The sequence below is a fragment of the Bombina bombina genome, chromosome 4 (genome assembly GCF_027579735.1).
Source record: "Bombina bombina isolate aBomBom1 chromosome 4, aBomBom1.pri, whole genome shotgun sequence".
Classification (NCBI taxonomy): domain Eukaryota; kingdom Metazoa; phylum Chordata; class Amphibia; order Anura; family Bombinatoridae; genus Bombina; species Bombina bombina.
The window spans coordinates 1,112,887,155-1,112,912,020 of NC_069502.1; the positions used below are offsets into that span (position 1 = coordinate 1,112,887,155).

Consider the following 24,866-nt stretch of genomic DNA (forward strand, 5'->3'; position numbering starts at 1 on the left):
TAAAAGAATTTCAAAAGAAGAACAAAGATGGCTAAAGGGAAAAAAGATGAAAACCACTGCTTTATAGTCATAAAAAATGTAAATTTGTAAGTAGTTAATGTCAGAAAATAAAGGAGATTTTAATAGTAAAACGCTTGCTTTACTTTATACGTTTCTGTTTTCAGATATGTGCCCATGTCTTGTTCTGTGTAGAGCACATACCAGTGTTGTTTCCTTTGCAGTACTCACTCATCTCAATTCCAAAAGTGCACCCAACTGTTAAAGGCAGCATACAACATATACACTTACAGACAAGCACTTTACACTCCACAATCATACGAAAGCAGAGATTTCCTTCTTTCTAGGTTGCAGGGAGTTGTTATCAAAATGGCAATCATCTGTCCACTTGGTGCCTTCTATGGTGTGCTGGGTAACACCAACACCTCCATCTTAGCACCAGAATTGGGAAGTTGGGCCTCTTTTTAAACAGAGGTGTCCAGATGTAGCTATCATATAACCATTATGGCAATCATTTGTATATCAGACCTAAGGAAAGTGGGATAGCCCTTATCTCCCCAACCAAAATACATATTTAGACACTCAAACAAGGAGATCTCCTCTTTTAAATGAGTGTGCTGTTTCCCTCCAGCAGCCAAGTTATTGCCATAGCAGTGACAAATACCTTACTGTATCTGCCATCTTTTGGAGATTCTGGTGAATATAGAAAGCACCATTTCGCCCCTTAATGAAACGTCATAAAAATCCTTATGTAAAAGAGGAATTTAAAAACAAGGCTCTATTTCATATGCAGCTTGTAAACCAAGTAAGACTTCATCAACAGGGTGCTAAAATATATTTCTCTTGTAAGGTGTATCCAGTCCACGGGTTCATCCATTACTTGTGGGATATTCTCCTTCCCAACAGGAAGTTGCAAGAGGACACCCACAGCAGAGCTGTCTATATAGCTCCTCCCCTAATTGCCACCCCCAGTCATTCTCTTGCAACTCTCGACAAGAATGGAAGTATCAAGAGATATGTGGTGAGTGTAGTTTTACCTTCAATCAAGAGTTTGTTATTTTTAAACGGTACCAGCGTTGTACTGTTTTACTCTCAGGCAGAAATTAGAAGAAGAGTTCTGCCTGGAGATTTGATGATCTTAGCGGTTTGTAACTAAGGTCCACTGCTGTTCTCACACATAACTGAAGAATATGGGACAACTTCAGTTGGGGGAACGGCCTGCAGATTACCTGCTTTGAGGTATGTTCAGTATTTTTATTTCTAGAGAGATGATATGAGTTCTAGAAAATGCTGACAGAGCCTTGTGTACTGAGGTAAGCCTGATGCAGTGATTTAACAGCGACTGGGATCATGCTTACAGAACAGGGTAATACTCATGTTAATACTTATATTACTTAGGGACAAAACGTGTACATGATTTTAAAAATAGGACGTTTTTTCTCTGAGGGCGATAACTCTTTATTTGGGGCCTAGTTTCCACATGGCTAATCAGATACTCCTAGGAGTACTTTCTTAAGGCCCCTCTGGCATCCAGTACATGGTGGGAGGGGCCTATTTTAGCGCTCTAAATGCTCAGTTTTTTTTTAACATGAGATATCCAGCTTCACTAGAGGAGTCCTCTGACACCTGAGGACCATTACAAGGGGTTTATTTCTGCACAGAATCATATTTGAGGGCAGGTTTTTTAACATTTTTCAATCCGGTTTGGGGCCTAAGGGGTTAATCATCCATTTGCAAGTGGGTGCAATGCTGCTTTAGTCCCTTACACACACTGTAAAAATTTCAAAGAATTTGCTATATTTTTTCAATGTTTTGCAGTTTAAGCGTTAGTTTTTTTTCTCTTAAAGGCACAGTAACGTTTTTGTTTAATTGCTGTTTTACCTTTATTAAAGTGTTTTCCAAGCTTGCTTGTCTCATTACTAGTCTGTTAAACATGTCTGACATAGAGGAAACTACTTGTTCAATATGTTTAGAAGCCATGGTGGAACCCCCTCTTAGAATGTGTACCATATGTACTAAAATTTCTATAAACTATAAAGACCATATTATGGCGCTTAAAGATTTATCTCCAGGGGATTCTCTGACTAAAAAAAGGGAGATTATGCCATCTAACTCTCCCCATGTGTCAGAACTTATAACTCCCGCTCAAGTGATGCCAAGTACATCTAGCTCGTCTAATTCGTTTACCTTGCAGGACATGGCGGCAGTTATGAATAATACCCTCACAGAGGTATTTTCCAAACTGCCAGGGTTACAAGGAAAGCGAGACAGCTCTGGGGCTATAACTAATACAGAGCTTTCTGACGCTTTAATGCCTGTGTCCGATATTCCCTCACAATACTCAGAAGCCGAGGCAGGTGAGCTTCTATCTGTGGGTGACATTTCAGACTCAGGGAAGGCGTTACTTCAGTCTGATTCTGAAATGACAGCATTTAAATTTAAGCTTGAACACCTCCGCTTATTGCTTAGGGAGGTTTTAGCGACTCTGGATGACTGTGACCCCATTGTGATTCCAGAGAAATTGTGTAAAATGGACAAATACTTTGCAGTGCCTGTTTACACTGATGTTTTTCCAGTCCCTAAGAGGTTTTCGGAAATTATTACTAAGGAATGGGATAGACCAGGTGTGCCGTTCTCTCCCCCTCCTGCTTTCAAAAAGATGTTTCCCATAGATGCCGCCATGCGGGACTCGTGGCAGACGGTCCCTAAGGTGGAGGGAGCAGTCTCTATCCTAGCTAAGCGTACAACTATCCCCGTCGAGGACAGTTGTGCTTTCCTAGATCCTATGGATAAAAAATTGGAGGGCCTCCTTAAGAAAATTTTTATACATCAAGGTTTTATCCTCCAGCCTCTTGCATGCATAGCCCCAGTTACTGTTGCAGCGGCTTTTTGGTTCGAGTCTCTTGAGGAGGCTCTGCAGGTAGAGACCCCGTTAGAAGATATTCTAGACAGGATTAAAGCTCTTAAATTAGCTAATTCCTTTATTTCTGACGCCGTTTTTCAGTTAACCAAACTAACGGCTAAGAATTCAGGTTTTGCCATTTTGGCGCGTAGGGCGCTATGGCTTAAGTCCTGGTCAGCAGACGTTACTTCAAAGTCTAAACTTCTTAACATCCCCTTCAAGGGACAGACCCTAGTCGGGCCTGGTCTGAAGGAGATCATTTCTGATATTACTCGATGAAAAGGCCACGCCCTTCCTCAGGATAGGTCTAATAAGTTAAGGACCAAACAGAATAATTTTCGTTCTTTTCGAAACTTCAAGAGTGGCGCAGCTTCAACTTCCTCTAATGCAAAACAAGAGGGAAATTTCGCCCAGTCCAAACCAGTCTGGAGACCTAACCAGGCTTGGAACAAGGGGAAGCAGGCCAAGAAACCTGCGGCTGCCTCTAAGACAGCATGAAGGAGTAGCCCCCGATCCGAGACTGGATCTAGTGGGGGGCAGACTTTCTCTCTTCTCCCAGGCTTGGGCAAGAGACGTCCAGGATCCCTGGGCGCTAGAGATTGTTTCCCAGGGATATCTTCTGGAATTCAAAGGGTCATCTCCAAAGGGGAGATTTCATCTCTCACAACTATCTGTAAACCAGATAAAAAGAGAGGCATTCTTACGTTGCGTTCAAGACCTACTGGTTATGGGAGTGATCCACCCAGTTCCAAGAGAGGAACAGGGGCTGGGTTTCTATTCAAACCTGTTTATAGTTCCCAAAAAAGAGGGAACTTTCACACCTATCTTGGATCTCAAGATCCTAAACAAATTTCTCAGGGTCCCATCCTTCAAGATGGAGACAATCCGAACCATCCTCCCTATGATCCAGGAGGGTCAATATATGACTACAGTGGACTTAAAGGATGCTTATCTCCACATTCCGATTCACAGAGATCATCATCAGTTCCTCAGGTTCGCCTTCCTAGACAAGCATTACCAGTTTGTGGCTTTTCCCTTCGGGTTAACCACGGCACCAAGAATCTTTACGAAGGTTCTAGGGTCCCTTCTGGCGGTTCTAAGGCCGCGGGGCATAGCGGTAGCCCCTTACCTAGACGACATTCTGATTCAGGCGTCGACTCTTCAAATCGCCAAGTCCATACGGACATTATTCTGGCCTTTCTGAGGTCTCATGGGTGGAAAGTGAACATAGAAAAGAGTTCTCTCTCTCCTCTCACAAGAGTTTCCTTCCTAGGAACTCTAATAGATTCAGTAGAAATGAAAATTTTTCTGACAGAAGTCAGGATATCAAAGCTTCTAACCTCTTGCCGTGCTCTTCATTCCACTCCTCGGCCATCAGTGGCTCAGTGTATGGAAATGATCGGCCTAATGGTAGCGGCAATGGACATAGTTCCGTTTGCCTGCCTACATCTCAGACCACTGAAACTTTGCATGCTCAACCAGTGGAATGGGGACTACACAGATTTGTCTCCTCTGTTAGATCTGGATCAAGAGACCAGGGATTCTCTTCTCTGGTGGTTATCTCGGGTCCATCTGTCCAGGGGAATGAGTTTCCGCAGGCCAGAGTGGACTATAGTGACGACAGATGCCAGCCTTCTGGGCTGGGGCGCAGTCTGGAACTCCCTGAAGGCTCAGGGTTCGTAGACTCAGGAGGAAGCCCTCTTTCCGATAAACATTCTGGAACTAAGAGCGATATTCAATGCTCTTCAGGCTTGGCCTCAACTAGCTGCGGCCAAGTTCATCAGATTTCAGTCGGACAATATCACAACTGTAGCCTATATCAACCATCAGGGGGGAACAAGGAGTCCCCTGGCCATGATGGAGGTTTCCAAGATAATTCTATGGGCAGAGATTCACTCTTGCCATCTCTCAGCTATCTATATCCAAGGAGTAGAGAACTGGGAGGCAGATTTTCTAAGTCGGCAGACTTTTCATCCGGGGGAGTGGGAGCTCCATCCGGAGGTATTTGCCCAGCTGATTCATCTATGGGGCAAACCAGAACTGGATCTGATGGTGTCTCGTCAGAACGCCAAGCTTCCTCGTTACGGGTCCAGGTCAACGGATCCCCAGGCAATGCTGATAGATGCTCTAGCAGTGCCCTGGTCCTTCAGCCTGGCTTATGCGTTTCCACCATTTCCTATCCTCCCTCGTCTGATTGCCAAGATCAAGCAGGAGAGAGCTTCGGTGATTTTGATAGCACCTGCGTGGCCACGCAGGACTTGGTATGCAGATCTGGTGGACATGTCATCCTTCCCACCATGGACTCTGCCGCTGAGGCAGGACCTTCTACTCCAAGGTCCATTCAAACATCCAAATCTAGTTTCTCTGCGTCTGACTGCTTGGAGATTGAACGCTTGATTTTATCAAAGCGTGGTTTCTCCGAGTCGGTTATTGATACCTTGATTCAGGCTCGAAAGCCTGTCACCAGGAAAATCTATCATAAGATATGGTGTAAATATCTTCATTGGTGTGCATCCAAGGGTTACTCGTGGAGTAAGGTCAGGATTCCTAGGATACTATCTTTTCTCCAAGATGGATTGGAAAAGGGATTATCGGCTAGTTCCTTAAAGGGACAGATTTCTGCTCTGTCTATTCTTTTACTCAAGCGCCTGGCTGATGTTCCAGATGTTCAGGCGTTTTGTCAGGCTTTGGTTAGAATCAGGCCTGTGTTTAAACCTGTTGCTCCGCCATGGAGTTTAAATTTAGTTCTTAAGGTTCTTCAAGGGGTTCCGTTTGAACCCTTGCATTCCATAGATATCAAGCTGTTATTTTGGAAAGTTCTGTTTTTAGTAGCTATCTCTTCGGCTCGAAGAGTTTCAGAGTTATCTGCCTTGCAGTGTGATTCCCCTTATCTGATCTTCCATGGAGATAAGCTAGTTTTGCGTACCAAACCTGGGTTTCTTCCTAAGGTAGTATCTAATAGGAATATCAATCAGGAAATTGTTGTTCTGTCACTGTGTCCTAATCCTTCTTCAAGGAAGGAACGTCTGTTACACAATCTTGACGTTGTTCGTGCTTTAAAGTTTTACTTGCAAGCTACTAAGGATTTTCGTCAAACATCTGCATTGTTTGTTGTCTACTCTGGAAAGAGGAGAGGCCAAAAGGCTTCGGCAACTTCTCTTTCTTTTTGGCTAAGAAGCATAATCCGTTTGGCTTATGAGACTGCTGGCCAGCAGCCTCCTGAAAGAATTACAGCTCATTCTACTAGAGCGGTAGCTTCCACATGGGCTTTTAAAAATGAGGCCTCTGTTGAACAGATTTGTAAAGCGGCAACTTGGTCTTCGCTTCATACTTTTTCCAAATTTTACAAATTTGATACTTTTGCTTCTTCGGAGGCTATTTTTGGGAGAAAGGTCTTACAGGCAGTGGTGCCTTCTGTTTAAGTACCTGCCTTGTCCCTCCCTTCATCCGTGTCCTAAAGCTTTGGTATTGGTATCCCACAAGTAATGGATGAACCCGTGGACTGGGTACACCTTACAAGAGAAAACAAAATTTATGCTTACCTGATAAATTTGTTTCTCTTGTGGTGTATCCAGTCCACGGCCCGCCCTGTCACTTTAAGGCAGGTGTTTCTCCAACATAGGTGTGTCCGGTCCACGGCGTCATCCTTACTTGTGGGATATTCTCTTCCCCAACAGGAAATGGCAAAGAGCCCAGCAAAGCTGGTCACATGATCCCTCCTAGGCTCCGCCTTCCCCAGTCATTCTCTTTGCCGTTGTACAGGCAACATCTCCACGGAGATGGCTTAGAGTTTTTTAGTGTTTAACTGTAGTTTTTATTATTCAATCAAGAGTTTGTTATTTTAAAATAGTGCTGGTATGTACTATTTACTCTGAAACAGAAAAGAGATGAAGATTTCTGTTTGTAAGAGGAAAATGATTTTAGCAACCGTTACTAAGATCGATGGCTGTTCCACACAGGACTGTTGAGAGGAATTAACTTCAGTTGGGGGAACAGTGAGCAGACTTTTGCTGCTTGAGGTATGACACATTCTAACAAGACGATGTAATGCTGGAAGCTGTCATTTTCCCTATGGGATCCGGTAAGCCATTTTTATTACAGACTGTAAATAAGGGCTTCACAAGGGCTTTTTAAGACTGTAGACATTTTCTGGGCTAAATCGATTCATATATAAACATATTTTATACTCCATAGCCTTGAGGAATTATTTTAATCTTGGGAATTTTGTAAAATATATCGGCAGGCACTGTATTGGACACCTTATTCTCTAGGGGCTTTCCCTAATCATAGGCAGAGTCTCATTTTCGCGCCTGTATTGCGCACTTGTTTTTGAGAAGCATGACATGCAGTCGCATGTGTGAGGAGCTCTGATACATAGAAAAGACTTTCTGAAGGCGTCATTTGGTATCGTATTCCCCTTTGGGCTTGGTTGGGTCTCAGCAAAGCAGATACCAGGGACTGTAAAGGGGTTAAATGTAAAAACGGCTCCGGTTCCGTTATTTTAAGGGTTAAAGCTTCCAAATTTGGTGTGCAATACTTTTAAGGCTTTAAGACACTGTGGTGAAATTTTGGTGAATTTTGAACAATTCCTTCATACTTTTTCGCAATTGCAGTAATAAAGTGTGTTCAGTTTAAAATTTAAAGTGACAGTAACGGTTTTATTTTAAAACGTTTTTTGTACTTTGTTATCAAGTTTATGCCTGTTTAACATGTCTGAACTGCCAGATAGACTGTGTTCTGAATGTGGGGAAGCCAAGGTTCCTTCTCATTTAAATAGATGTGATTTATGTGACACAAAATTTAGAGAAAATGATGCCCAAGATGATTCCTCAAGTGAGGGGAGTAAGCATGGTACTGCATCATCCCCTCCTTCGTCTACACCAGTCTTGCCCACTCAGGAGGCCCCTAGTACATCTAGCGCGCCAATACTCCTTACTATGCAACAATTAACGGCTGTAATGGATAATTCTATCAAAAACATTTTAGCCAAAATGCCCACTTATCAGCGAAAGCGCGACTGCTCTGTTTTAGAAAATACTGAAGAGCATGAGGACGCTGATGATATTGTTTCTGAAGGGCCCCTACACCAGTCTGAGGGGGCCAGGGAGGTTTTGTCTGAGGGAGAAATTTCAGATTCAGGGAAAATTTCTCAACAAGCTGAACCTGATGTGATTACATTTAAATTTAAGTTGGAACATCTCTGCGCTCTGCTTAAGGAGGTGTTATCCACTCTGGATGATTGTGAGAATTTAATCATCCCAGAGAAACTATGTAAAATGGACAAGTTCCTAGAGGTCCCGGGGCCCCCCGAAGCTTTTCCTATACCAAAACGGGTGGCGGACATTGTAAATAAAGAATGGGAAAGGCCCGGTATACCTTTCGTCCCTCCCCCCATATTTAAAAAATTGTTTCCTATGGTCGACCCCAGAAAGGACTTATGGCAGACAGTCCCCAAGGTCGAGGGGGCGGTTTCTACTCTAAACAAACGCACCACTATACCCATAGAAGATAGTTGTGCGTTCAAAGATCCTATGGATAAAAAATTAGAAGGTTTGCTTAAAAAGATGTTTGTTCAGCAAGGTTACCTTCTACAACCAATTTCATGCATTGTCCCTGTCACTACAGCCGCGTGTTTCTGGTTCGATGAGCTAGAAAAGGCGATCACTAGTAATTCTCCTTCTTATGAGGAGATTATGGACAGAATCCGTGCTCTCAAATTGGCTAATTCTTTCACCCTAGACGCCACTTTGCAATTGGCTAGGTTAGCGGCGAAAAATTCTGGGTTTGCTATTGTGGCGCGCAGAGCGCTTTGGTTGAAATCTTGGTCAGCGGATGCGTCTTCCAAGAACAAATTGCTTAACATTCCTTTCAAGGGGAAAACGCTGTTTGGCCCTGACTTGAAAGAGATTATCTCCGATATCACTGGGGGTAAGGGCCACGCCCTTCCTCAGGATAGGTCTTTCAAGGCCAAAAATAAACCTAATTTTCGTCCCTTTCGTAGAAACGGACCAGCCCCAAGTGCTACGTCCTCTAAGAAAGAGGGTAATACTTCTCAAGCCAAGCCAGCCTGGAGACCAATGCAAGGCTGGAACAAGGGAAAGCAGGCCAAGAAACCTGCCACTGCTACCAAGACAGCATGAAATGTTGGCCCCCGATCCGGGACCGGATCTGGTGGGGGGCAGACTCTCTCTCTTCGCTCAGGCTTGGGCAAGAGATGTTCTGGATCCTTGGGCGCTAGAAATAGTCTCCCAAGGTTATCTTCTGGAATTCAAGGGGCTTCCCCCAAGGGGGAGGTTCCACAGGTCTCAATTGTCTTCAGACCACATAAAAAAACAGGCATTCTTACATTGTGTAGAAGACCTGTTAAAAAAATGGGAGTGATTCATCCTGTTCCATTAGGAGAACAAGGGATGGGGTTCTACTCCAATCTGTTCGTAGTTCCCAAAAAAGAGGGAACGTTCAGACCAATCTTAGATCTCAAGATCCTAAACAAGTTTCTCAAGGTTCCATCGTTCAAAATGGAAACCATTCGAACAATTCTTCCTTCCATCCAGGAAGGTCAATTCATGACCACGGTGGATTTAAAGGATGCGTATCTACATATTCCTATCCACAAGGAACATCATCGGTTCCTAAGGTTCGCATTCCTGGACAAGCATTACCAGTTCGTGGCACTTGCGTTCGGATTAGCCACTGCTCCAAGGATTTTCACAAAGGTACTAGGGTCCCTTCTAGCGGTGCTAAGACCAAGGGGCATTGCAGTAGTACCTTACTTGGACGACATTCTGATTCAAGCGTCGTCCCTTCCTCAAGCAAAGGCTCACACGGACATTGTCCTGGCCTTTCTCAGATCTCACGGATGGAAAGTGAACGTAGAAAAGAGTTCTCTATCTCCGTCAACAAGGGTTCCCTTCTTGGGAACAATAATAGACTCCTTAGAAATGAGGATTTTTCTGACAGAGGCCAGAAAAACAAAACTTCTAAACTCTTGTCAAATACTTCATTCCGTACCTCTTCCTTCCATAGCGCAGTGCATGGAAGTAATAGGTTTGATGGTTGCGGCAATGGACATAGTTCCTTTTGCGCGCATTCATCTAAGACCATTACAACTGTGCATGCTCAGTCAGTGGAATGGGGACTATACAGACTTGTCTCCGACGATACAAGTAAATCAGAGGACCAGAGATTCACTCCGTTGGTGGCTGTCCCTGGACAACCTGTCACAGGGGATGAGCTTCCGCAGACCAGAGTGGGTCATTGTCACGACCGACGCCAGTCTGATGGGCTGGGGCGCGGTCTGGGGACCCCTGAAAGCTCAGGGTCTTTGGTCTCGGGAAGAATCTCTTCTACCGATAAACATTCTGGAACTGAGAGCGATACTCAATGCTCTCAAGGCTTGGCCTCAGCTAGCAAAGGCCAAGTTCATACGGTTTCAATCAGACAACATGACGACTGTTGCGTACATCAACCATCAGGGGGGAACAAGGAGTTCCCTGGCGATGGAAGAAGTGACCAAAATCATTCAATGGGCGGAGACTCACTCCTGCCACTTGTCTGCAATCCACATCCCAGGAGTGGAAAATTGGGAAGCGGATTTTCTGAGTCGTCAGACCTTACATCCGGGGGAGTGGGAACTCCATCCGGAAATCTTTGCCCAAATTACTCAACTGTGGGGCATTCCAGACATGGATCTGATGGCCTCTCGTCAGAACTTCAAGGTTCCTTGCTACGGGTCCAGATCCAGGGATCCCAAGGCGACTCTAGTAGATGCACTAGTAGCACCTTGGACCTTCAAACTAGCTTATGTATTCCCGCCGTTTCCTCTCATCCCCAGGCTGGTAGCCAGGATCAATCAGGAGAGGGCATCGGTGATCTTGATAGCTCCTGCGTGGCCACGCAGGACTTGGTATGCAGACCTGGTGAATATGTCATCGGCTCCACCATGGAAGCTACCTTTGAGACGAGACCTTCTTGTTCAAGGTCCGTTCGAACATCCGAATCTGGTCTCACTCCAACTGACTGCTTGGAGATTGAACGCTTGATCTTATCAAAGCGAGGGTTCTCAGATTCTGTTATTGATACTCTTGTTCAGGCCAGAAAGCCTGTAACTAGAAAAATTTACCACAAAATATGGAAAAAATATATCTGTTGGTGTGAATCTAAAGGATTCCCTTGGGACAAGGTTAAAATTCCTAAGATTCTATCCTTTCTTCAAGAAGGATTAGAGAAAGGATTATCTGCAAGTTCCTTGAAGGGACAGATTTCTGCCTTGTCTGTGTTACTTCACAAAAAGCTGGCAGCTGTGCCAGATGTTCAAGCCTTTGTTCAGGCTCTGGTTAGAATCAAGCCTGTTTACAAACCTTTGACTCCTCCTTGGAGTCTCAATTTAGTTCTTTCAGTTCTTCAGGGGGTTCCGTTTGAACCCTTACATTCCGTTGATATTAAGTTATTATCTTGGAAAGTTTTGTTTTTGGTTGCAATTTCTTCTGCTAGAAGAGTTTCAGAATTATCTGCTCTGCAGTGTTCTCCTCCTTATCTGGTGTTCCATGCGGATAAGGTGGTTTTACGTACTAAACCTGGTTTTCTTCCGAAAGTTGTTTCTAACAAAAACATTAACCAGGAGATAGTCGTGCCTTCTTTGTGCCCGAATCCAGTTTCAAAGAAGGAACGTTTGTTGCACAATTTGGATGTTGTTCGCGCTCTAAAATTCTATTTGGATGCTACAAAGGATTTTAGACAAACATCTTCCTTGTTTGTTGTTTATTCTGGTAAAAGGAGAGGTCAAAAAGCAACTTCTACCTCTCTCTCTTTTTGGATTAAAAGCATCATCAGATTGGCTTATGAGACTGCCGGACGGCAGCCTCCTGAAAGAATCACAGCTCATTCCACTAGGGCTGTGGCTTCCACATGGGCCTTCAAGAACGAGGCTTCTGTTGATCAGATATGTAAGGCAGCGACTTGGTCTTCACTGCACACTTTTACCAAATTTGACAAGTTTGATACTTTTGCTTCTTCTGAGGCTATTTTTGGGAGAAAGGTTTTGCAAGCCGTGGTGCCTTCCATTTAGGTGACCTGATTTGCTCCCTCCCTTCATCCGTGTCCTAAAGCTTTGGTATTGGTTCCCACAAGTAAGGATGACGCCGTGGACCGGACACACCTATGTTGGAGAAAACAGAATTTATGTTTACCTGATAAATTGCTTTCTCCAACGGTGGGTCCGGTCCACGGCCCGCCCTGGTTTTTTCATCAGGTCTGATAATTTATTTTCTTTAACTACAGTCACCACGGTATCATATGGTTTCTCCTATGCAAATATTCCTCCTTTACGTCGGTCGAATGACTGGGGAAGGCGGAGCCTAGGAGGGATCATGTGACCAGCTTTGCTGGGCTCTTTGCCATTTCCTGTTGGGGAAGAGAATATCCCACAAGTAAGGATGACGCCGTGGACCGGACACACCGTTGGAGAAAGCAATTTATCAGGTAAACATAAATTCTGTTTTTTTATTTTTAAACTACAGTCACCACTGCACCCTATAGTTTCTCCTTTTTTCTTGCTTGTCTTCGGTCGAATGACTGGGGGTGGCAGTTAGGGGAGGAGCTATATAGACAGCTCTGCTGTGGGTGTCCTCTTGCAACTTCCTGTTGGGAAGGAGAATATCCCACAAGTAATGGATGAACCCGTGGACTGGATACACCACAAGAGAAAGAAATTTATCAGGTAAGCATAAATTTTGTTTTTACATTTAGATGTCATTACTAGGCAGCTAACAGGTATATGCTGCATTGTTTTGAATATATTTTAAAGGTTTACTGTCCATATAAGAGAACCTCCCTATGACTAACCTGCTGATGCTGAAACCAAAAAGGCCAGCGCACAGAAACATTACAGAAACAAGAGTTAAGGGGAAAGTTCTGATAATTGTTCATACTGGTTTACTGACTTGATCACAATTTTCATTTGAAACATTAATTTGTCAAAACAAAATATGGTGTTGTTTTACTGTCGTTTTATTCCCATATTCTCTTATAAGACCCTTGCCAGTTATATTGAGAAAGCAGCCTGGCTGGAAACCCAAGTGGTACAACTGGTGCACCTGGTTAGCCAAGAGCAGAGCCGGCTTGATCTGAGGCCATTAGTGGAAACCATTGAGTGTACCAAGCAAAAAATAGCAAATATGGAAACCTGCAAGGATCGTTTAGGTAGGTTTTGCTAAACAATGGGCCACATTAATGTTTTAACAACAATTTGTATTTATAAATAAAATATATATATATATATATATATATATATATATACTGACAAAACTCACAGTTATTGGTTTACACCTGGTACTTACAAACAGCTGGGTTTACATCAGTGAATCATGCAGTTAACCCCAAGACAAGCCTAGCTGCAAACTCAATAGGGAAATATCACCTATAAATATCAAACACAACACACGATGGCCAGCATTCACACAGATTCATACAGTTACATTAAAAGCATAAAATGAAAAGTTTAGTTACAGCATTTAGACGAATGATGATAGACCCAGGTACCCTGTCAAGACCTATTTCTCCAACATAGGTGTGTCCGGTCCACGGCGTCATCCTTACTTGTGGGATATTCTCTTCCCCAACAGGAAATGGCAAAGAGCCCAGCAAAGCTGGTCACATGATCCCTCCTAGGCTCCGCCTACCCCTGTCATTCTCTTTGCCGTTGTACAGGCAACATCTCCACGGAGATGGCTTAGAGTTTTTTAGTGTTTAACTGTAGTTTTTATTATTCAATCAAGAGTTTGTTATTTTGAAATAGTGCTGGTATGTACTATTTACTCAGAAACAGAAAAGAGATGAAGATTTCTGTTTGTATGAGGAAAATGATTTTAGCAACCGTCACTAAAATCCATGGCTGTTCCACACAGGACTGTTGAGAGCAATTAACTTCAGTTGGGGGAACAGTGAGCAGTCTCTTGCTGCTTGAGGTATGACACATTCTAACAAGACGATGTAATGCTGGAAGCTGTCATTTTCCCTATGGGATCCGGTAAGCCATGTTTATTAAGATCGTAAATAAGGGCTTCACAAGGGCTTATTAAGACTGTAGACTTTTTCTGGGCTAAATCGATTCATTATTAACACATATTTAGCCTTGAGGAATCATTTATTCTGGGTATTTTGATATAATAATATCGGCAGGCACTGTTTTAGACACCTTATTCTTTAGGGGCTTTCCCAAATCATAGGCAGAGCCTCATTTTCGCGCCGGTGTTGCGCACTTGTTTTTGAGAGGCATGACATGCAGTCGCATGTGAGAGGAGCTCTAATACTTAGAAAAGACTTTCTGAAGGCGTCATTTGGTATCGTATTCCCCTTTGGGCTTGGTTGGGTCTCAGCAAAGCAGATACCAGGGACTGTAAAGGGGTTAAAGTTAAAAACGGCTCCGGTTCCGTTATTTTAAGGGTTAAAGCTTCCAAATTTGGTGTGCAATACTTTTAAGCCTTTAAGACACTGTGGTGAAAATTTGGTGAATTTTGAACAATTCCTTCATGTTTTTTCGCAATTGCAGTAATAAAGTGTGTTCAGTTTAAAATTTAAAGTGACAGTAACGGTTTTATTTTAAAACGTTTTTTGTACTTTGTTATCAAGTTTATGCCTGTTTAACATGTCTGAACTACCAGATAGACTGTGTTCTGAATGTGGGGAAGCCAGAATTCCTATTCATTTAAATAAATGTGATTTATGTGACAATGACAATGATGCCCAAGATGATTCCTCAAGTGAGGGGAGTAAGCATGGTACTGCATCATTCCCTCCTTCGTCTACACGAGTCTTGCCCACTCAGGAGGCCCCTAGTACATCTAGCGCGCCAATACTCCTTACTATGCAACAATTAACGGCTGTAATGGATAATTCTGTCAAAAGCATTTTAGCCAAAATGAACACTTATCAGCGTAAGCGCGACTGCTCTGTTTTAGATACTGAAGAGCATGACGACGCTGATAATAATGGTTCTGAAGGGCCCCTAACCCAGTCTGATGGGGCCAGGGAGGTTTTGTCTGAGGGAGAAATTACTGATTCAGGGAACATTTCTCAACAAGCTGAACCTGATGTGATTACGTTTAAATTTAAGTTGGAACATCTCCGCATTCTGCTTAAGGAGGTATTATCCACTCTGGATGATTGTGACAAGTTGGTCATCCCAGAGAAACTATGTAAAATGGACAAGTTCCTAGAGGTCCCGGGGCTCCCAGAAGCTTTTCCTATACCCAAGCGGGTGGCGGACATTGTTCATAAAGAATGGGAAAGGCCCGGTATTCCTTTCGTCCCTCCCCCCATATTTAAAAAATTGTTTCCTATGGTCGACCCCAGAAAGGACTTATGGCAGACAGTCCCCAAGGTCGAGGGAGCGGTTTCCACTTTAAACAAACGCACCACTATACCCATAGAGGATAGTTGTGCTTTCAAAGATCCTATGGATAAAAAATTAGAAGGTTTACTTAAAAAGATGTTTGTTCAGCAGGGTTACCTTCTACAACCAATTTCATGCATTGTCCCTGTAGCTACAGCCGCATGTTTCTGGTTCGATGAGCTGATAAAGGCGGTCGATAGTGATTCTCCTCCTTATGAGGAGATTATGGACAGAATCAATGCTCTCAAATTGGCTAATTCTTTCACCCTAGACGCCACTTTGCAATTGGCTAGGTTAGCGGCTAAGAATTCTGGGTTTGCTATTGTGGTGCGCAGAGCGCTTTGGTTGAAATCTTGGTCAGCTGATGCGTCTTCCAAGAACAAGCTACTTAACATTCCTTTCAAGGGGAAAACGCTGTTTGGCCCTGACTTGAAAGAGATTATCTCTGATATCACTGGGGGTAAGGGCCACGCCCTTCCTCAGGATCGGCCTTTCAAGGCAAAAAATAAACCTAATTTTCGTCCCTTTCGTAGAAATGGACCAGCCCAAAGTGCTACGTCCTCTAAGCAAGAGGGTAATACTTCTCAAGCCAAGCCAGCTTGGAGACCAATGCAAGGCTGGAACAAGGGAAAGCAGGCCAAGAAACCTGCCACTGCTACCAAGACAGCATGAAATGTTGGCCCCCGATCCGGGACCGGATCTGGTGGGGGGCAGACTCTCTCTCTTCGCTCAGGCTTGGGCAAGAGATGTTCTGGATCCTTGGGCGCTAGAAATAGTCTCCCAAGGTTATCTTCTGGAATTCAAGGGGCTTCCCCCAAGGGGGAGGTTCCACAGGTCTCAGTTGTCTTCAGACCACATAAAAAGACAGGCATTCTTACATTGTGTAGAAGACCTGTTAAAAATGGGAGTGATTCATCCTGTTCCATTAAGAGAACAAGGGATGGGGTTCTACTCCAATCTGTTCATAGTTCCCAAAAAAGAGGGAACGTTCAGACCAATCTTAGATCTCAAGATCTTAAACAAGTTTCTCAAGGTTCCATCGTTCAAGATGGAAACCATTCGAACTATTCTTCCTTCCATCCAGGAAGGTCAATTCATGACCACAGTGGATTTAAAGGATGCGTATCTACATATTCCTATCCACAAGGAACATCATCGGTTCCTAAGGTTCGCATTCCTGGACAAGCATTACCAGTTCGTGGCGCTTCCTTTCGGATTAGCCACTGCTCCAAGGATTTTCACAAAGGTACTAGGGTCCCTTCTAGCTGTGCTAAGACCAAGGGGCATTGCTGTAGTACCTTACTTGGACGACATTCTGATTCAAGCGTCGTCCCTTCCTCAAGCAAAGGCTCACACGGACATTGTCCTGGCCTTTCTCAGATCTCACGGATGGAAAGTGAACGTGGAAAAGAGTTCTCTATCTCCGTCAACAAGGGTTCCCTTCTTGGGAACAATAATAGACTCCTTAGAAATGAGGATTTTTCTGACAGAGGCCAGAAAAACGAAACTTCTAGACTCTTGTCGGATACTTCATTCCGTTCCTCTTCCTTCCATAGCGCAGTGCATGGAAGTGATCGGTTTGATGGTAGCGGCAATGGACATAGTTCCTTTTGCGCGCATTCATCTAAGACCATTACAACTGTGCATGCTCAGTCAGTGGAATGGGGACTATACAGACTTGTCTCCGAAGATACAAGTAAATCAGAGGACCAGAGACTCACTCCGTTGGTGGCTGTCCCTGGACAACCTGTCACAAGGGATGACATTCCGCAGACCGGAGTGGGTCATCGTCACGACCGACGCCAGTCTGATGGGCTGGGGCGCGGTCTGGGGATCCCTGAAAGCTCAGGGTCTTTGGTCTCGGGAAGAATCTCTTCTACCGATAAATATTCTGGAACTGAGAGCGATATTCAATGCTCTCAAGGCTTGGCCTCAGCTAGCGAGGGCCAAGTTCATACGGTTTCAATCAGACAACATGACAACTGTTGCGTACATCAACCATCAGGGGGGAACAAGGAGTTCCCTAGCGATGGAAGAAGTGACCAAAATCATTCTATGGGCGGAGTCTCACTCCTGCCACCTGTCTGCTATCCACATCCCAGGAGTGGAAAATTGGGAAGCGGATTTTCTGAGTCGTCAGACATTGCATCCGGGGGAGTGGGAACTCCATCCGGAAATCTTTGCCCAAGTCACTCAGCTGTGGGGCATTCCAGACATGGATCTGATGGCCTCTCGTCAGAACTTCAAAGTTCCTTGCTACGGGTCCAGATCCAGGGATCCCAAGGCGGCTCTAGTGGATGCACTAGTAGCACCTTGGACCTTCAAACTAGCTTATGTGTTCCCGCCGTTTCCTCTCATCCCCAGGCTGGTAGCCAGGATCAATCAGGAGAGGGCGTCGGTGATCTTGATAGCTCCTGCGTGGCCACGCAGGACTTGGTATGCAGATCTGGTGAATATGTCATCGGCTCCACCTTGGAAGCTACCTTTGAGACGAGACCTTCTTGTTCAGGGTCCGTTCGAACATCCGAATCTGGTTTCACTCCAGCTGACTGCTTGGAGATTGAACGCTTGATCTTATCGAAGCGAGGGTTCTCAGATTCTGTTATCGATACTCTTGTTCAGGCCAGAAAGCCTGTAACTAGAAAGATTTACCACAAAATTTGGAAAAAATATATCTGTTGGTGTGAATCTAAAGGATTCCCTTGGGACAAGGTTAAGATTCCTAAGATTCTATCCTTCCTTCAAGAAGGATTGGAAAAAGGATTATCTGCTAGTTCCCTGAAGGGACAGATTTCTGCCTTGTCTGTGTTACTTCACAAAAAGCTGGCAGCTGTGCCAGATGTTCAAGCCTTTGTTCAGGCTCTGGTTAGAATTAAGCCTGTTTACAAACCTTTGACTCCTCCTTGGAGTCTCAACTTAGTTCTTTCAGTTCTTCAGGGGGTTCCGTTTGAACCCTTACATTCCGTTTATATTAAGTTATTATCTTGGAAAGTTTTGTTTTTAGTTGCAATTTCTTCTGCTAGAAGAGTTTCAGAATTATCTGCTCTGCAGTGTTCTCCTCCTTATCTGGTGTTCCATGCAGATAAGGTGGTTTTACGTACTAAACCTGGTTTTCTTCCAAAAGTTGTTTCTAACAAAAACATTAACCAGGAGATTATCGTACCTTCTCTGTGTCCGAAACCAGTTTCAAAGAAGGAACGTTTGTTGCACAATTTGGATGTTGTTCGCGCTCTAAAATTCTATTTAGATGCTACAAAGGATTTTAGACAAACATCTTCCTTGTTTGTTGTTTATTCCGGTAAAAGGAGAGGTCAAAAAGCAACTTCTACCTCTCTCTCTTTTTGGATTAAAAGCATCATCAGATTGGCTTACGAGACTGCCGGACGGCAGCCTCCCGAAAGAATCACGGCTCATTCCACTAGGGCTGTGGCTTCCACATGGGCCTTCAAGAACGAGGCTTCTGTGGATCAGATATGTAGGGCAGCGACTTGGTCTTCACTGCACACTTTTACCAAATTTTACAAGTTTGATACTTTTGCTTCTTCTGAGGCTATTTTTGGGAGAAAGGTTTTGCAAGCCGTGGTGCCTTCCATTTAGGTGACCTGATTTGCTCCCTCCCTTCATCCGTGTCCTAAAGCTTTGGTATTGGTTCCCACAAGTAAGGATGACGCCGTGGACCGGACACACCTATGTTGGAGAAAACAGAATTTATGTTTACCTGATAAATTACTTTCTCCAACGGTGTGTCCGGTCCACGGCCCGCCCTGGTTTTTTTAATCAGGTCTGATAATTTATTTTCTTTAACTACAGTCACCACGGTACCATATGGTTTCTCCTATGCAAATATTCCTCCTTAACGTCGGTCGAATGACTGGGGTAGGCGGAGCCTAGGAGGGATCATGTGACCAGCTTTGCTGGGCTCTTTGCCATTTCCTGTTGGGGAAGAGAATATCCCACAAGTAAGGATGACGCCGTGGACCGGACACACCGTTGGAGAAAGTAATTTATCAGGTAAACATAAATTCTGTTTTCTACCTGGGTCACTAACCTACAGCCACACATGCTAACCTTCAACCAAACATACTGAAATACTAACAATGGTGTCACAGCTATTTGTAATTTTCTCTAGACACACACAAAACACAGAAGCAGAGTGCACTCTCAGACCACTGGAAAACTCACAGTTCTGTTTGTTGACTAATACTCACAGAAAGCTGGGTTTACATCAGTGACTTAAGTAGTTAACCCAGACAACCCTGGTGATTGGCTGCCACATCAAGGCCTTTTTTTACCTTGGTCTCTAACCTATATTCATATACGTTAGCTTTCAATTAAACATGCTGAAATACAAACAAGGGTGTCACATATGTACATACATTGTATAGACTACTATATGGCCTTCCCCACTGTGATATCCACTAGTCACCTCAGTATGTGGATCATTATTTTATCTGTCCATATTGAGTTTTAAGATATCTAGATGTTGGTATAAGGATAGGGTAGTGGCAATAGAAAGGGGCCTTGTAAGCACATTGCAACTAGATAAACATAACAGTGACAAGCATTGTCACTTGCTATTATTGTCATTTTCCATTTTGGCAAGCATAGGATCCTGCTTGGTGTTTCTTATGCATATTAGCAACAATAAAATAAGTTTAAATTACATCAGTTGTTGACTGCCTTTATGTATTATTCCTCAGACAACCTGGAGTTTCGATTCAGTGAGCAGGATTTGCAGTTGAATTTGCATAAGTCGCAGCTGCGCAGCAATGAAGAACGTTTTAAACTTTTAGAAGGAACCTGTTACAATGGAATACTGATATGGAAAATTCCTGATTATGAAAAAAAGAAAAGAGAAGCAATAGAAGGACGTATTTTTTCCATATACAGCCAGCAGTTTTACACCAGCCGATGTGGTTACCGTCTCTGTGGCAGAGCGTATCTAAATGGTGATGGCTCAGGGAAAGGAGCCTATTTATCCCTCTACTTTGCTTTAATGAAAGGGGAGTTTGACTCTCTGCTCTCTTGGCCTTTCAAGCAGAAAGTAACATTGATGATACTGGATCAAAGTGGAAAAAAGAACAATATAACATATGTCTTCAAATCAGATCCTAATAGCAGCAGCTTTAAGAGGCCTGAAAACGACATGAACATTGGTACAGGATGCCCGCGATTTGTATCTCACAGTCAACTGGAAAATCCAAAGAATGGCTGTTATATTAAAGATGATACATTGTTTGTTAAAATCGCTGTGGATTTAACTGGACTGGAAGAGTTATGAAAAAAAAAACGTTCATGAAAAACATTTCACACAAGTGTTTGTATAATTTGTACTGTAAAAAGAAGACTTTGGGAATATGTAAAGATATTTATATTAACAGATTTTTGTGAGTACATCTATCAATAAGAAATATGTACATTATCAATGCATAATAGTTACTTCAGCAGGTTTTTTCCTCAATATAGCTGCAATGGTTAGAGAAGATGATATTGAAATGACACAACCACAGTGACGTAATTACAAAAAACTCCATTTGCTGCTATTGATTTAATATAATGATCTAAACAAATTAGTATGCTCTCCCACCCAGTTAGCGTGAGTACACTCTCACATATCTGTGGGGTTTCCCATCCCGCTAGTCCTCTATAACCAATTAGCTAGCTCTCCTATTCCCCTAGTGTCGGTGCATTCTCTCATTCCCCAAGTTTAAGTGCAATCTCTCCCATACCCTGCTGTGTGCAGTGCACAATCTCACCAGTCAGTGTGCGCTCTCATTGCCCTATTGTGAGTATGCTCTTGTCAGTGTTTAGCTTCAGAAAGACAGGCATTGTATTTCAACTGAGTTCACAGCAGCTTATTTGCTTCTAGGCATGCTCCAGCAGATAACTGTGCAGGTCTGCATTCTACCAAATCAAAGGTGGATCTAGATACAGCGATAAAAGAAATTGTGTGTGGGGGGGGGGGAGTTAGAGCTGTACAATTAAGTAACTTAAAAGAAAGGGTTAATGGCGAGGCACTGCAGTATAAATTTGCAGGTAAAGTAATTAAAGCACATCATATAATATAAAAGGCCAAGTGTGTTTGTTCGAAGCTGACATGCACAGTAGAGACAGCACGAGGACAAACACACCTGGCCTTAGAGTCTACCTGATCTGCTGCGGCACGGTGACGGTGGTCGAAAGTGGGCGTGGCCGGGGCCCAGTCACGCGAGAGAGAAGGGAAGGAGATAGAAAGAGAGGGGGAGAGAGCAAAAGAGATGGGGAAGAGCTAAAAAGAGGGTAAGAGAGAGCAAAAGAGTGGGTAAAGATCAAAAAAGAGGGGGGAGAGAGCAAAAGAGAGGGGAAAGAGCAAAATAGAGGCAAAAGAGAGGGGGAAGAGAGAAAATAAGAGGGGGGAAAAGAGAGGGATGGAGAGAGAGAGCAAAAGAGAGGGGAGAGAGACAGAGCAAAAGAGAGGGGAGAGAGAGTGCAAAAGAAAGGAGGAGAGAGAGAGAGCACAAAAGAGAGGGGAAGAGAGAGAGCGCAAAAGAGAGGGGGTTGAGAGAGAGCGTAAAAGAGAGGGGGGAGAGAGCGCAAAAGAGAGACGGGAAAGAGAGCACAAAAGAGAGGGGAGAGAGAGAGAGCAAAAGAGAGGGGAGAGAGAGCAAAAGAGGGGGAGAGAGAAAGCAAAAGAGAGGGGAGAGTGAGCAAAAGAGAGGGGGAGGGAGAGAGAGCAAGGGGTGGGACCGATGTACTGCAAAAAATGGCCCATGTGAACGGGCTTTAGGACTAGTATTATTATATTTTGTCTCTATGCCAACTTGTTTTATGTTCCTTTAAATGGTAGAAAAAAGGTTCAGGAGAAAAATGTGTTTTACCATATGGATATACAAGACATTCACCAAGCATTTTTCACAAAAAAATAAATGCCAAAACAAGGGGTCACAATCTAAAGTTAGAGGGTACGGTAGCAGATTTAGGAGAAATTTGAGGAAGCATTTTTTTACAGAAAGGGTGGTGGATTCATGGAATAAACTTCCATTTGAGGTGGTAAACACAAAGACTGTAAAGGAATTTTAAAATGCCTGGTACATGCATAAGGCTATCCTAAGGAAAAAGTAACATGTAATATGGGTAGACTTGATGGGCCTTTTTGGTTCTTATCTACCGTCAAATTATATGTTTTAAACCTTTATTTTTTATTTAATTAATATTTTATAAAACAGGAAACCTAAAAATGTACTGAGCCTAGAAGAGCAAACAAATACATTATGGTAATTAAGAAATCTCTGTATTGACCCTTCTCTAATTAATATCTTTTTATTTTGCTCTTCTCCTTATTTTTAAATAAAACAACTTGAAATGAAATCTGTATGATCGTTTGTTTGTAGTTTGCATGTGCATTTGGCAGTTTCGTTAGCTGATGAATGTGGAAGGTGGCGGCTCACGGCATTCGTTTCTTTTTGGAGCCAGATTTCTTCTTGTTAAAGTGCAACAAACTAACGGCGAGATTACGAGTTTTGCGTTAGCCTTAAAATGCAGCGTTGAGAGGTCCCAACGCTACTTTTTAATGCCAGCTGGTATTACGAGTCTGACAGGTAGAGGCTCACCGCTCACTTTTCTTCCGCGACTCGAGGCTAACGCAAATCCCCTTACGTCAATTGCATATCCTATCTTTTTAATGGGATTTGGCTAACGCTGGTATTACGAGTCTTGGAGAAAGTGAGCGGTAGAGCCTCTACCTCCAAGATTCCTACCGCATTTAAAAGTCAGTAGTTTAGAGTTTTATGGGCTAACGCCGGAACATAAAGCTCTTAACTACAGTGCTACAAAGTACACTAACACCCATAAACTACCTATGAACCCCTAAACCGAGGCCCCCCCACATCGCAAACACTATAATAAAATTATTTAACCCCTAATCTGCCGACCAGACTTTGCCGCCACCTACATTATCCCTATGAACCCCTAATCTGCTGTCCCTAACATCGCCGACACCTATATTAAATTTATTAACCCCTAATCTGCCCCCCCAATGTCGCCGCCACCTACCTACACTTATTAACCCCTAATCTCCCGCCCCCAACGTCGCCGCTACTATAATAAAGTTATTAACCCCTAAACCTAAGTCTAACCCTAACCCTAACACCCCCTAAGTTAAATATAATTTAAATTAAACAAAATAAATTTACTATAATTAAATAAATTATTCCTATTTAAAACTAAATACTTACCTATAAAATAAACCATAAGATAGATACAATATAACTAATATTTACATTGTAGCTATTTTAGGATTTATATTTATTTTACAGGCAACTTTGTATTTATTTTAACTAGGTACAATAGCTATTAAATAGTTAAGAACTATTTAATAGCTACCTAGTTAAAATAATTACAAAATTACCTGTAAAATAAATCCTAACCTAAGTTACAAATACACCTAACACTACACTATCAATAAATTAATTAAGTAAATTAAATACAATTTTCTAAAATAAAATACAATTAAATAAACTAAATTATATTACAAAAACAAACACTAAATTACAAAAAATAAAAAAATATTACAAGAATTTTAATCTAATTACACCTAATCTAAGCCCCCTAATAAAATAAAAAAGCCCCCCAAAATAATAAAATTCCCTACCCTATACTAAATTACAAAAGTAATCAGCTCTTTTACCAGCCCTTAAAAGGGCTTTTTGCGGGGCATTGCCCCAAAGTAATCAGCTCTTTTACCTGTAAAATAAAATACAAGACCCCCCCCCAACATTACAACCCACCACCCACACACCCCTACTATAAAACCCACTGGATCCCCCCTTAAAAAAACCTAACACTACCCCATTGAAGATCACCCTACCTTGAGCCGTGTTCACCCAGCCGGGCACCGATGGGCCAGAAGAGGACATCCGGAGCGGCAGAAGTCTTCATCCGATCAGGGCAGAAGAGGTCCTCCATTCAGCAGAAGTCTTCATCCAAGCGGCATCTTCTATCTTCATCCGGCACGGAGCGGGTCCATCTTCAAGACATCCGACGCGGAGCATCCTCTTCTTCCCGACAACTAACGACGAATGAAGGTTCCTTTAAATGACGTCATCCAAGATGGCGTCCCTCGAATTCCGATTGGCTGATAGGATGGATGAAGATAGAAGATGCCGGCTCAAGGTAGGGTAATCTTCAATGGGGTAGTGTTAGTTTTTTTTAAGGGGGGATCAGATGGGTTTTAGAGTAGGAGTGTGTGGTGGTGGGTTGTAATGTTGGGGGGGGTCTTGTATTTTATTTTACATGTAAAAGAGCTGATTACTTTGGGGCAATGCCCCACAAAAAGCCCTTTTCACGGCTGGTAAAAGAGCTGATTACTTTTGTAATTTAGTATAGGGTAGGGAATTTTATTATTTTGGGGGCTTTTTTATTTTATTAGGGGGCTTAGATTAGGTGTAATTAGATTAAAATTCTTGTAATATTTTTTTATTTTTTGTAATTTAGTGTTTTTTTTTTTTTTTTTGTAATATAGTTTAGTTTATTTAATTGTATTTTTTTTTAGAAAATTCTATTTCATTTATTTAATTAATTTATTAATAGTGTAGTGTT

General features: G+C 42.9%; 1 protein-coding gene across 6 annotated transcripts in view; it reads left to right on the forward strand.

The window, feature by feature from the left end:
- The window catches only part of TRAF5 (TNF receptor associated factor 5), a 319,757-nt gene extending 297,120 nt beyond the window's left edge, over nucleotides 1-22,637 (forward strand). For all 6 annotated transcript variants that reach the window (XM_053712398.1, XM_053712400.1, XM_053712397.1 and 3 more), the window contains 2 exons: nucleotides 12,931-13,099; nucleotides 19,991-22,637. In XM_053712398.1, coding sequence (XP_053568373.1) covers nucleotides 12,931-13,099; nucleotides 19,991-20,571 — 750 coding nt within the window. In that variant the 3' untranslated portion in view covers nucleotides 20,572-22,637. The remainder of the gene's footprint in view (nucleotides 1-12,930; nucleotides 13,100-19,990) is intronic.
- The last annotated feature ends 2,229 nt before the right edge of the window (nucleotides 22,638-24,866 follow it).